The sequence below is a fragment of the Corvus kubaryi genome, unplaced genomic scaffold (genome assembly GCF_017639235.1).
Source record: "Corvus kubaryi isolate FWS band 111438036 unplaced genomic scaffold, C.kubaryi_AGA036_p1.0 136, whole genome shotgun sequence".
Lineage (NCBI taxonomy): Eukaryota > Metazoa > Chordata > Aves > Passeriformes > Corvidae > Corvus > Corvus kubaryi.
In genome coordinates, this window is record NW_024580670.1 from 2,834,368 (window position 1) to 2,848,368 (window position 14,001).

The 14,001-nt window shown below is 47.1% G+C and overlaps 1 protein-coding gene across 13 annotated transcripts in view; it reads right to left on the reverse strand.

Annotated features, from left to right (window-relative positions):
• Positions 1–14,001, reverse strand: part of CHL1 (cell adhesion molecule L1 like) — a 131,720-nt gene that overhangs the window by 53,363 nt on the left and 64,356 nt on the right. For all 13 annotated transcript variants that reach the window (XR_006013705.1, XM_042013748.1, XM_042013701.1 and 10 more), the window contains one exon: positions 1,621–1,810. Coding sequence is in view for 12 of the 13 variants with exons in the window: in XM_042013748.1 (XP_041869682.1) it covers positions 1,621–1,711 (91 nt within the window). In the remaining variant the exon portion in view is untranslated. The remainder of the gene's footprint in view (positions 1–1,620; positions 1,811–14,001) is intronic.

Here is a 14,001-nt window from a genome sequence, read left to right on the forward strand (position 1 = left end):
CACGCCAGAGCTAAAGCCAAAGCCCGGCGCTGTGGACTGGCAAATTTATTCCTAGGTGGAGTCAGTACCTGGATTTAAGCCAGACACAGATGCACACACATGGATTAGCAAACTGCTGCCTCCATCCTGGATAAAACCACCAGGAAAAGGCACGGACTGCAAGGCTGGTTTAACACCCACCCCGGGGCGCAGCCGCACAGTCACGCAAGGAGGCTGCACTAACTTTTCCTTCTTTCTGACGGAATTAAAGTGTTGCAAAAGCCTGTGTAACAGGAAGGAGAATGCTCCCTGCAGTGGAGCTGGGGATAATAGGATCATCCCATTGTTATCAACAGCCAGGAGGAGAATTAACAGGCTCTTTGGGTGCTGCTTTAAGTCCCGGGAGCTCAGAGCTGAAGTGAAATGTGGTGCCTTGTCATATCATGTGGTCTCAAAGCTGAACACTTCTAAGCCCACCAGCTTCACTGATCAGAAACAACTCTTTCTATTAAAATATAAAATGCTTCATTAGAGCTAATTAAGGTTTAGGTGGTTCCCTGGGGTAGGTTCATAAAAGCAGTGTATGCCCAGAGAGTTTGTCCTGCACTTTACATCACAGCCCCGCTTTGGCTTTATTGAAACTCAAGGAGCCACTGCAGCACCTTCCTGAAAAAAACCAAAAAAACCTCTACTTTCCAATGCAAATTTGGATAGTTTTACAAAAATATCCTATAAACTGGCTTGGTTGGCTTCCTCTTTTAAGGGCTATTGGCAGGCTCCAGAGTGCTAAGAGCTCATGGCAGACCCACAGGATGCCCTGAAACTGGTCTGTGTCCTACTCTGAGACCTGAAAAGAGCCTAAATTTCTTATTCTTTAAGTTTACTTCTTTGTTTTTCCTCACAGTAATTCGTAAGCTCCAATATTGTTGAGTTTTGCTTTGCTGGGGCTTTTTTTGCCACCAAAACAACAAAGCAAACTGTCATTGTCAACCCTCCTGGTCCATTTATGTCTGAAAAATGCAAAGCTCGGGAGGTCTGGGCTGTACTCCAGGCAGAGGGGTCCCCTGGCTTTCCTTGGATTGTTCCCTGTGAGCCTCATCCTGTATTTTACACGTGTCCTGGAAGCTCATGATCCATGTAAAACAAGCAGTTTGAATTCATCCCAGGCAGCGAGGGAAGGAGGAGCTGCTCCCCGGAGCAGCCCACGGAGTGTGAAATCCTTCTCTGGGGACCAACATTTGCCCAGAGACATCCACCTGCTCCTTTCCCAGGCTGGAATGGCAGGTTGCACGACACGTAAGGAGGGATAAATGCACATCAAACAAGCTTCAGGGGGATTCAGAGCCAAAATGAGGAATTTAAGTGAAAGCCAAACCCAAACCCTCGGAGCTAAGCGTTGTGTTGGATGGCAAACACCAGATAGATGTTGTTAGACAACTTTACTGCTCCATTTAAGCAGGCCCAAACAGGACAGCTTAGTTCTTTATCAGCCCCAAATTTCCCAAAGGCCACATTTGTGGCAAGATTAAATTCCAAATGGAACACAACTGGAAAGGAGGATTTAATATTTTTCCTTCAGGGAGAGCTGTAAAGGAATACCAAACAAAACAGCAAAGTGCACAGCAAATAGCTACAACTCACCTGATAATGGTATTTCAATAGCTGCTGCCAAACTCAATACAAAGAAAAACAGGCATATGGTGATGCCTCTTGTGCTTAATAGCATCTCCATCACTCTTCTGTAAACAAGGAGTCCAAAAAGAATGAGAGATACCTTATGCTTCCGCTCACTGTCACTTCAAATCAGGCGCAGAGATGTGAAAGTGGGAGTCTAGTGAGGAGAACAAACAGCAATATTAGCCTGCAATACCAACTTGGGTCTGACAAGGTTATAAAATTAAAGCAATGCTTCAGATTTGCAGCTAAATTGCACTAAATGGTCCAATTTCCTCTCCCCCCATTCCCTGGCTTCAAGAACAACCCCTGCTAAATTTCTAACAAAATAGTACAGCTCTATTATAGCGCAGAAGTATAATTTTTTTTTTGTTGTTTGGCAATTAAAAGTAGGGATGGTTTAGAATACGGTGTATTTGTAATCATTCCAGTTCATAAATTTTTCTAATGAGAGTTGTGTAAGTTGGAAAGTAATGTAACAGATCTAATGAGAGAAATTTGGTACACTAATGACCTTGTTCATAAATCTCATCTGTCTTTTATCTTTCATTTATGCTCAAAGGACACAATCTCATTTAGTTCATTACTAAGAACCAGAACATGAAACCTTTGCTTTCCCCCACAGCCCCAGAACTGCTCTACGTGGGTTTTACACATTCTATTAGATATCCTTAGGTTCTGAATTATGAGGCAAAAATGTTGTGTAGCTGCAAAAAGGAGACAGATCCAGCTCTAATGAGCATTTAAGTGCAATTCACAGTGAAGTAAAGGAGAGAATTCTGATTTAGATGCGACATTAAGAAAAAATTCCTCCCTGTGAGGGTGGGCAGGCCCTGGCACAGGGTGCCCAGAGCAGCTGGGGCTGCCCCTGGATCCCTGGCAGTGCCCAAGGCCAGGCTGGACATTGGGGCTTGGAGCAGCCTGGGACAGTGGGAGGTGTCCCTGCCCATGGCAGGGGATGGGATGGGATGATTTTTAAGGCCCCTTCCAACCCAAACCACTCTGGGATTCTGTGACTCTAAAAAAGTGGGTGCACGGAAGATTCCAATCTCCAGCTTCATCCACGGTACCTCAGTCAATTATTAACCAGCACAAGTTGTGTTTACCTGTGCACCCTCTACCACAGTGCTAAGGGACATCAGGCTCAGGAGAATTTACACCTCAGTTGTCAAAATAACTTTGAAAGAGCAATTTTGAAGACAAGGCCACTCTGCAGGAGCCGAGGACCGATGAGGCAGCCCAGCCCCACACAGCCCAGCGAGCTCTGTCCCACAGGCAGAGCTGCACCAGGGCAACAACCCACTGCCAGGCTAAGCCTGGCTCACACACAGCTCTTGTATCTTTGCACATCCCACCTCGTTAATCCAGGGATCAGAAAAGCAATCCCGGGATCACAGGGAGCAGTTGGCATGTGGGGCAGCAGGAGGTGGGACTGTGGATGGCTGTCCCTGCTCAGCACAGCTGGGGCAGAGGCAGAGCTCAGCCACACAGCCCACACCCTCCAGTCCGTGGGGGTTTTCTCCTTATGGTTGCTTTTCTCTACAAAACACAGGCAGAAAGTAGAGATTTCCCTTTCCCCCAGCACACTTCCTCTCACACCAACCCCAAGATAAGCACAGCTTGTGCTGTGGCCCTCCCTCCAGGATGATTCCTGTTCACACGGCCACCAGTCCACAAAAACTTCCTGGAAGTTCACATCTGTGAGACCAAAATCCCCGGGTGAAGATTGAAATTGGCCAACGAGGGGCAACCGACAGACCCTATAATCACATAAGCCTCATTTGTTTAGAAATGAGGCTAAAAACCAGATGTCTTTTAAGTATCTTAGGCCCGGAGTATTTGCTGATGGAAGAAGCTGACTAATCTGCTTAGTGCCTTGCTCTGCAGAAGGGCACTGGAGGGGACAGGGACAGGGGACAGGCTCAGCTGGTACCCCCAGGCTATGCTGGGTGTAAATCAGCCAGAATCAGGCAACACCAGTAGTTCTGTTTGTGGCAGTCAATATTCCCCCAGTTTGAGTTCTCCTGGCTCTGACTTGTGAGCAGGGGAGCTTTCCAAAGCTCAGCCTGCCAAAACCTGGGCTGTGTGACAGCACAGGGGACACACAGGACATGCAGCAGCCCCAGCCAGCAGCCACCTGATGGCTGCTGTCACTGCAGGATGGGGCTCTCCCCCTCCTCACCTGCCCCTGGCACACGCTCAGCTCCAGATCTGTGTCATCGCCAGTAAAACAGATGCTCTGACAGAAAACCCTCTGGATGCACAATTGCAATTTAGGCTCATAAAACCTGACCAGCCTTGCTGCCTGCAGATGGTATGCTGGTGGCAGCGAGAGCCTCCTCTCCCCCATCTGCTGACAGCTCTGGGGACAGGAGCAGGCAGGTCAGGATGCCAGCCAGAGGCATGGGAGCTGGGATTACAGGAGGTGTGCAGCTTGCTAAGGTCGTGGGAAGTTTCCTTTAGATGAGTATTACAAAGCATTGCATGAATTCAGATTAAATTCAAGAAAAAAAACAAGAGCACAGCTCGATCCCTTAACCAAACCAATTAGTTCACACCTTATTTTTTTTTCTTTTTTTTTTTTAATGAAGTGCCAGAGCAAAGCAGCAACGTTCCAAGCAAGCAGGATATCCTTTATCATGTGGTACAGCCCGACTTGCCTCTGCAGGCTGCTGTAATTAGTCGGCCTGTCTAGCACCTCACTCCTGTTCCCTGGCTTGAATACTAATGCTGGGGGCTGACAGCACCAGCATTTGGAAGCAGCCAGCACAGGGGGACCAGCAGTGCTGGACTTGGGCACATCCAGCAGAGAATTCCACTCGGGAACCTCCCTGCAGCTGCGTGGGACCTCGGCTGGCTTATTCTGAGGCGTTTCCATGAGGTGCAGTCCTGGGGTGATGTGAATCAAGCAAAAGGCTCTCTGTGGAAGCATTTACCTTGTGACAACCTCCCAGCAGGACAAGCCCCCTGTTGCTGTGTCTGTGTATTATCCCTGATGGAGCAGCAGAGGCAATACAATACCCTGGCTGTGACTGGGATTTTGGAATGCCAACACTTCACACACATCTCCCCCCTGTGCCCCACTCACCAGTCTCTGCTCTGTGCCCTGTTCTGGGCAGAGCTGGTGCTCAGCAGGCAGCCAGGTGAGGCACATCCTCCCTGCAGAGACCTGGGCCAAGCTCTTCACCTTTTCAAGGTGACATTTAGGCAGGGCTGCCAAGCTTCAGATGTTTAGGACGCCTGTCACACCTTCGGCCGTCCCACCAGGCCTCAGGTGAAACTGCAGGGATCCTGATTAAATCCCCGAGCTTCCCCCTCACCTCCAGCACCCAAAACACGCCGAGCCCCTTCCTTAATGAGCAGTATCAGCCATCCCCCAGACAGCTCCATCCATCCTGGCTCCACACACAGCCACCCACCCAAACTTCAGGCAGCACAATCTTTCACTCCAGCGATGATTAAACTCCAAACCCAAACTTCTCAACCTGTGCCAGTTCCTAGCAAATGAACAATTTCGCTGCCTAACTAATTTGGAGAAATGACTGAGGGAGCTGTGCAGGCACTTGGCAGCCGTGGGCAGGTTTCGGTCTCACTGGTGCCAAAGCACAGCTCTGTCCTTGGGGTAGGAGAGTGCCAGGGACCCACTTGCAAAATCTTGACCTTGGGAAAAACATAAGCCCTGCTCTCTGAGCTGGGTAAGGCCCAGAGTCCTGCTTTTCACAGAATTACAGGATGGTTTCGGTTGGAAGGGGCCTTAAAGCCCACTCCATCCCACCCCTGCCATGGGCAGGGACACCTTCCACTGTCCCAGGCTGCTCCAAGCCCCAATGTCCAGCCTGGCCTTGGGCACTGCCAGGGATCCAGGGGCAGCCACAGCTGCTCTGGGCACCCTGTGCCAGGGCCTGCCCACCCTCCCAGGGAACAATTCCTTCCCAATATTGCATCTAACCCTGCCCTCTGGCAGTAGGAAGCCATTCCATGTTCTTGTCCAAAGTCCCTCTCCAGCCTTCCTGTAACCCCCCTTCAGACACTGGAAAGATGTTATAGGGTCTTCCCAAAGCCTTCTTTTCTCCTTTTCCCCAGGAATTCCTCATCCTCCTTTGTTCTCACAAGGACCACCACTTGCACCAGGGAGGGGGCACCAGATTGCCCAAAAAAGCCTTTCTTCTGCACAACAAATGAACACGGATTACTGCAACAAATGTTACATCTGCAGCCCCTCCTCTCCCTTCTTCTATCCCCCTCCTCCCTCTATTTCTATCTTTCTATTTGCTTTTCTCTGCCTCAGGCTTAAGTCAAGTAATTTGAATTCACTGCAAATACTTATCTGTAGCTCCTTACCTGCAATTCATTATTTACTGTGCTGTTCGGTTAATAGTAAATACTGATTGCTCTGAGGACAGCTCATTTGTTTGTTTAATGAGCTGCCTTTAACTTACACTGAGCAAATCTTTCAAACTATCAGTATTTCCAAGGAGCAGTGGAGTTCCAGATTCTTTTATTATATCCCCTTGCTTCCAGAGGGATGTAATAAAAATATTGGACAACCAAACAAGAAAAAAGATTGAATTTCCATTTATCTCATCAACCTAGTGAACAATTTTCCCTACATGTAATTACTGCATTAAAATTGCTCATAAATAGCAGCAGGATGAAAGCCAAAATTCCCAGATTACTGGTCTACTGCTTCCAAGAGAAATCATAATGCACTACTAAATATGGCACCAACCTCAGCTCTTTGGTTCCCTCTTCAAATACTCTAAGGTTTGTTCCTTGTTTAAGTCCTGTACAGCACAAATCTTCAGCAAAGTAATGGATCCCCACAGCTTAACACTGGCACATCCCTGGGCTAAACTCTTCACTAGCTAGAGCTGGGTTTAATTTCTCAGTGACACGGATGTTACAGCGCTGGTAAATATTTGTAATTAGAAATTACAGCCTCCCGTGTGGCACCAGTTTTGGAACAACAGGAAGAAACTCTGGAAAAAAACTGCTGCCTGGTAGCAAAAATAAAAGTTTGGTTATTTAGTTATACCACATGGAACCATTAAGGTAGGAAAAGAGTTCAGTGCTACAGAGCACTGCAAAACCTTCCAATGAGTGGGGCATGGAAAACTCACCAGGTAAGGAAATGTGCTCTGAAGTGCTCCCAGAGCAGCTCCCAGAAGAGGAACGAGAGCCCTGGGATCCAGGCAGAGCCCCGGGGAGCTCCCAGAAGGAATCCATCACCTCTGAGCTTTTCCACACCACAGGGAGCTCCCTGCTTCACTCATCAGCTGGGAAAGGTGGGGATTTCTGCTGCATTTCTGCTATAAATGTACTGCTCCAGCAGCAGGTTTTATGCAGCTATAGATGTTTTTTTTTTTCCCCTGAAAACCCCCCATGTGCAGAGTCACTCCAGAGTTTGGGAAAGAGAGGGAATATTCATAAGGAGCCCATTTTAGTTCAGGTGTCAATGTCACCCATGGTTTTTCCCCTAAAAGATTTCTCACAACCCAGTATCAGTACCAGGGAGAGGATAACCTTCACTTGACTCTTTCCCCATCACCTATTTTGGGATGTTGTCAGTTCTTAAAAAAGCAGCCCATGATGCATATGCTGGAGGTGATTAAAATAATCACCCAAATCAGAAAGCTGCTCTTCCTTCCATGGCAAAATATTTCCAAATACACTGCAGCACACAACAGAGATACTTTATTTCAGATGCAATTCCACTCTCAGGAGCTTTAGTGAGAAAGGCCCATGTACAATTTATCTTGCCAAGGACTTCATAAACATCGGACAGCACATCAAAAGGAAAAGTTTTCAGTGTAGTTACACAGCTTTAGCATTATTTCCCCAAATTTACGTGTTTCAACTATCATTGCAACTATTGCACCTTCCCAATTTTGTAATGCATCAGTCTTTCAGTTTCCAAACCACAAAACCACTCTAAAACTGGAATTAATATAATTTAAAAAGAAATATGCCCGCAAGGCTGTAGCACAATGCAGCAGTAAAACATTCAACTCAATAAAGAGTGCAATAGAATTAATTTCCCTGGGCCAAAGTGTCCAGGAACTAAGGAATAAATAAGGAATTTGGGAGCCCAGCTTGCCAGGTGCTGGTTTTCTGGGAGAGCAGGTCAGCCGTGGGCTGGGCAGGGTGACAGATGGTGCTGTCCCCAGGCTGTGACCGATGGCTCAGTTTGATGCCTGTGCTGATAATGTGAAAACTCAGTTTCTGGTGTTTCTGCTGGACACCTACCCTGAGCTGAGGGGAAGCAGGAGGTGCATGAGCATCTTGGAATCCAGGTGTGTGACCCCAGAAAAAGGCAGCCAGCACCAGCGATCCATTTTCACAAATATTCCCTTATCTGCTCCCAGCTGTTCCCAACAGAATCCTAAAGTGCAATCCCCTCAAGTCTCATCAGATCCCACCCTATGCTCTGAAATGGTTTAAAAGCCAGCAATAAATGGTTAATAATTTCTCCTGGTCATCTCTCTGCCCATATAATGGCACAGCACCTGGGAGACCTGATTTAATCGGTTTTGTACATCTGGCAGCTGAAGCACTGAGCACAAGGAGCACATTCCTTAAAGCTGTGCATGGCTGTCACACACACACAGGGATGGAAAGCTGAAGAAACGTGGCTTGTAACCTGCAAAGACACTCAGGAGCCCAGGTTTGCCAGCCCAGTCAGACCTGCTCTGCTGGAACCTCAAAATGCCGTGAGCAGCACTTGCAACAAAGACTCCCAAGAAAATCCAGGGTGGAGATCAATACCTGGTTCAGCCTGTTCATGACCGAAGGAGTAAGTGTGAACTGTGGGTGGGCCATTGCTGACGGACACTTCACTAAACTTCAGTGGTAACATTATTGACAGGGCACTTCCCAGGAAATGGAGATAACCATCCCGCTGGGCACTCCTTCCAGCAGGAGCACACAAACCTGAACATCCTGCAGCCAAATCCCCCCTTGTGGATGCTCTTAAATGTGTCAGTAAATACCAACATCTGCACTGATCTGGAGAACAGCAGTGAAATGGGACGCCAGGTGACCCCACAGTGGCTCAGAGGGAGAACAGAAATCCTCCCTCCTCCTGCAGCTGCCTGGGGACTTTCTGAGCCAGATCTCATCAAACCTCTGCTCTTCAATACCAACAAGCCTCTCCTCCATAAATTTAAGTACCTTTTTTTTTTTACTTAATTGCTTCCCTACCCATCCTCACTGAACATAAAACTGCTCCTTCTCCAGTTCATTTGTGGACTGGGTTAACTGGGCAGCAGCTCTGAGCACTGGGGGAGCACCACTACAGCTGTCTCTTGTGACAGACAAGTTTAGCTCTCTAGAGACAAACTGAATCTTTTCTTGAGTGGGAACTAATCCATATATTTACACTCATCTTTTTTAGGCCTTCTCCCAGTTCTACTGTGGCACCAACCTCTCTTCCAGGGGAAAATCTGGATTTAATGTAGTGTACTTGAGGTGTATGTACCACATCCTGCAGCACAGAATGCTTGTGGAGACGTCCTGCAGGCTTCTGAGAAATCCACAAGTATTTAATTAGCAAGTTTCTAAGGTATTTAGAGTGGAATTAAAAATACCACGCTGAAATTCTAAGACTGTATTCCTTCATTGCACTGTAAAGTGTATTTTGCATAATTACGGTACCATAAAATAAAGTTCTTTATATATGCACACTTACAGATGTAAGAGCAGCCTAATCCCCCCACGTGTGTCTGGTTTACCCCCTCCACCTGAAGGTTTGGCCACACATCTTTCATTTTTTGTTAACCAAGGAAAACACAAATTATTCCAGCACGAGCAGACAATGCTCTAGCAGAGGAATGTCGTGACCTACAAATACCCAGTGACCGTCACCCTCCTTGCTGGTCACAAACCAGCCCAGATCTGAGCTTTGCAGGCACACCTGAAAGCACAGCCTGCTAAAATTCAAATGTTGTCTGAAGCTTTTGCCATTCTGCATTTCCTTGAGATACTGAATCTCCTAAACGAGCTTAGCACACTTCTGGCTGAAACTAGTTTTATATTAATTGAAATTTTCAACAGCCATTAGGATTTCAGCCCATAGGTCAAGCATGAAGCAGAAAGCGAAGGGCAGCAGCAGGTGGGGTGGGTGGGTGAGTGGGGGTGAGGCTGTGGCAGCCAGGCACAAAGGGAAGGAGCAGGTTGCAGTTTGTGTTCAGATGAGACCGCCAGTGACAGCCTCTGCCAACAGAGGCCATGCAAACCCTCCGAAATTTCAACAGGAATTTGCAAAGGTGCCTGCTTCTTTTGTACACTCACTCTGCCTCTTTCAAAACACATAACACTGGGGAAAGCGTGAGCTTTCTCCTGTTAATACAAACAAACGTGAGTTACAGCAAAGCAATGCCTCCTTGAAGCAGCCCTGCCTCACCTTGAAAGGCTCTCCTGGAAGCCAGCACATGCCACAGCCAGTCTGAGCCACTCCAGCTCCTGCTTGGAGCACATCCTTGGCACACACGAAGCCAGGAGAGCTCTGTGGACTGGGAAATGTGGGCAGGGATGTGCCGGGCAGAGCTCTGGCAGGCCTTGGGCTAATGAGATTGTTCAGTCAGCAGAAAGCTCAGGGAGAACAGCACAGAACACACTCCAAAGGCACAGCCATGGGCTCCCCGGGATTCTGCCACAGGAGGAATCCTGCACTCTCTCAGCTACTAAAGCAGGGGGGAAATTTACACACCCAGCCCTTGATGAGCTCTATTCCAGCCACAGGAACCATCCCAGTGCCAGGAAATTCATCTGACAATGGCAGAAACCACTGCAGGGCACTGAGGGCTCCACTCGGTGCTGGTGATTCTCACAGCGTGGGTTTGTGTTTGCTGGAGAGCTCCCTGTGCTGGTAACGAGGCGACGACATGAACAGAGGGGAAAAAGGGATTTAACTGCAAATGAATTACCTCCATAAACAGCAGAAAGCAGCTATTATTCCCACTCGATCCATTAAGGATCATCTTTTCCTGCTGCATCACAGGCAGGTGAACTCACCCACGGTGTACAACACTGGCAATACTGTCAGACACCAAAACCCCTAAATCTGAGCTCCCTGCTTCATCTGTGCTATGCAAAATGCACACTCACAGAGCTTCTCTGCCTCAGGGACTTGGGAGATGCTCAGTGTATTCCCAAGACCCCAAGCAAAAAAATCCTGGCGTGCTTCACACAAAAAACCTTAGACCCCAAGAAAAACTTAACCCCAAAACTGCAGCAAATCTCCTCTCTCAGTTTTATCCCTGTACCTCAGTGAAAGTCACTGGGACACTGTGTATTCCTAATTTAAATGAATTGCAGCCAGTGACTCGTGACCACGGAGAGTTTCACAGCATGCAGGCTCTGTACTCCCTGCCTGCCTCTGATTCTCCTCCTTCTGTGTAATAACAGAGATTAGCTCTTTCAGCTTCATGGAGGATCTCCCCATGCTTGCTTTTCCCTAAAAGTCAAGGCCATTAAGCTTGCACCATTTTCTACATTGCCAGAGATACAAGGGATTACTTAGGGAAAAAAAAAAAAAATCAAGTGAAATGTGGTGATTTCACACAGATACTGCATGGAAGTGTTTAAGAGTACACATTAAACACCATCCACATCACTCTGAAATCCTCATGTGCCTGTCTGGACAGGGAGCACCAACTCTCACTTAGGGAATCTTGGTCTGATTCTACAGGAGGATCCACACTTCCCAGTAGGACTTACAGTCTGCCACGAAAGAACCACCAGAGGACTCGATTTAGGGCAATAATTGTAGGATGTGGCCCAGTTTGTGCATTAGGAATCTGAGTACCTGAGCAAATGGCATGGCATTAGAGATGCATGGATAATTCATCCTGACTCTGCATTTCCTACTTTCCTTGTTTTCACCTGGCATCTACAACAATCTCCTTTTTCCACTAAAAACCTCACAGCTCAATAAAACCCCCAATAAGCCTAAATAAAAACACCCATTCAGCAGCCCAGCCCACCCAGGGGAGACACTCTTGTTTCACCTGCATCTTTTAGGAGCTGCAAATCCCAAGCAGAGACTCACGAGGAAGATGGGACACGTTTTTGTCACGATCTCCAGGAAGGAAAGAGCTCAGAATCATACCAGGAGTGCCTGAGACATTCTTCTAAGCAGCATAATGCTGCAATTTATCTGGTCATCATTTTGTTCCTATAGCTTCTGTTGACGAAAGCATCTTTTGGCAAAGCTTTCAGGGAAATCAAGTTGTTGATAAGGTGAGGATTATTTCTGAGCACAGCAGCAATTTTCTGCACTTGCTCCAGTAGTTTTACCATTGTAAGGGAAAAGCATCACTCAAAACACTCCAAACCCCAATGATTTTCTAGCTGCAACAGTTGCTTTTCTCCATTAATGCCTTTTTTTTCCGAGGCACTAAATCAAAACATCCGTCAACCACACTGAAGACAGCTGGCTGACAATATATTGAATATATCAACTGTAGCTGTGAAGGAAAGGGAAAAGAGACTCTGTAATTCTGTTTCTCTCTCCTCGGGATCCACATTCATCATGCCTTTCAGCACTGGCAGGATGCAGAGCAGCAGCTGTCAGTGACTGCAGCATCTTCAGGTGATCACAGGAGATGTTCCATCAGGCAGATCACAAGCCCGGGGTGTATTTTAAGGAACAGCTGATCTTTAGAGATACAATTTGACTCCAGCTAGGTGGCTGAGCAGAGAACATCGAGGAAGCAACACAGGCAGCAAAACACACTGTTCAAACAGCCTAAAAGCCTCGGAAAAATATAATTGCTCACCTGTTTCCCCAGTACCTGGGGAAAATTGTTTTGGAGGAAATTGGGCAAAACTAAATTGATTCCCTCAGCTCGTGAGGGGCTGATAAAGTATCTCCCAAGGCCAGACCAGAAGGTTTAGAAACAACCCAGAGGAAGTGCCCACTAACTACACCACGGCAATTTAGGTCCCTCTTTTCCTTTACTTTTGCTTTTTGCTTTCCCATGGCAATAGCAAAATCCACTCACCCAAACCCCACCAGCAAATATGAAATCTCTGTTTCAAAAGCTGAAACTCCTCCTAGTTCCCCACGATGTGACTTTATGAACAACGAGCTCAAACCCGGCATCATCTTCCCCCAGTTTTGGAAAAAAATCAGCTCCACTTTGCTGGAAATTAAAGTAAATAAAATCAAATTAGAAGTGCAGCAAGCAAATAGCAGGAGTGGAAAGTTCTGCATGAACCATTAAAATCTGCTGAAGTTACGTAAAACTGCAAGGGGAAGCTTCACGCTGAACGTCAAACAGGCAGAACCAGGATTTCCTTGCCCATTCTGCGCATAACACCAGGTTCTGCAGAACAACAGTGGGCTTTGCTGCCCAGCCCACCTGCAGAAGCATTGCTCTAATCAATGATATGCACAGTGGCAGAAGTGCTTTCCATGCCACGTTTTCCATGATAACTGCACTACAGATTTCATCCTGTCCATTTACATTCTACAGCATCACAGACACTGCTCTGCCTTTCTCTTAAAAAAAAAAAAATTAAAGAAGAAATTGTCAATACTGTTGGTCAAATGGTTTTTATCTCATTTGTGTCACATCATGGATAAACTTTATTGCCCTCTAATCACTATCTCACTGAATGAATTCTGTTTCTTATAAAGACTAACCAGAAAATGGCTAAAAACACCTAAAAATACCACAGAGAGGAGTCAGTTACACACAAAAACCACACAGTGCCTTCCATACACTTGTCTCTCAAAAATCTCTGACTGAATTTCTGCTCCTTCACACCTCCCTGCAGCCCTGAGCCTGGAACGTCCCCAGAGCACGGAAAAGACTCATGGATTTACTCCTTACGGATCTGAGCTTTTCAAAGAGCTCTCCTGACACAGACCACGCATGGACACCCCACATTCCCTTTCCTTGCCCAGCCCAGCTGGGGGGTCAAACAACATTTATTATGGAACTGAACTGCAGCTGGGAGCCTGATGGATGCTCTGAGGTACTCCCTGAAAAATAACATTTCATGTTGAATGAATGGCATGAACCTCTGCAGGTCCAGGTCACAACATGGCAGATCCAGAAGGTGCAAAGGGAACTCACCAGAAGTCTGACATTAAATGCAGAAAGCTGCTCCCAGCTGGGGCAGCTCCCTGGCACGAGGGCACAACGCCAACACTGCTGCAGCAGAGACACACACCTACCTCTCCCTTAGTCAGGGAACGCTAGAAAAGAGCTGATTCTGCGCCTACCAAACTGTTTTATTCTACGTGGCAGAAAAGCCTTCCTTATGAGGCCTTGCACACCTCAAATACAGGCAGCTTGTGATGTATTGGCTTTCTTGACACTCCTCTCTCTGTCAAACTCC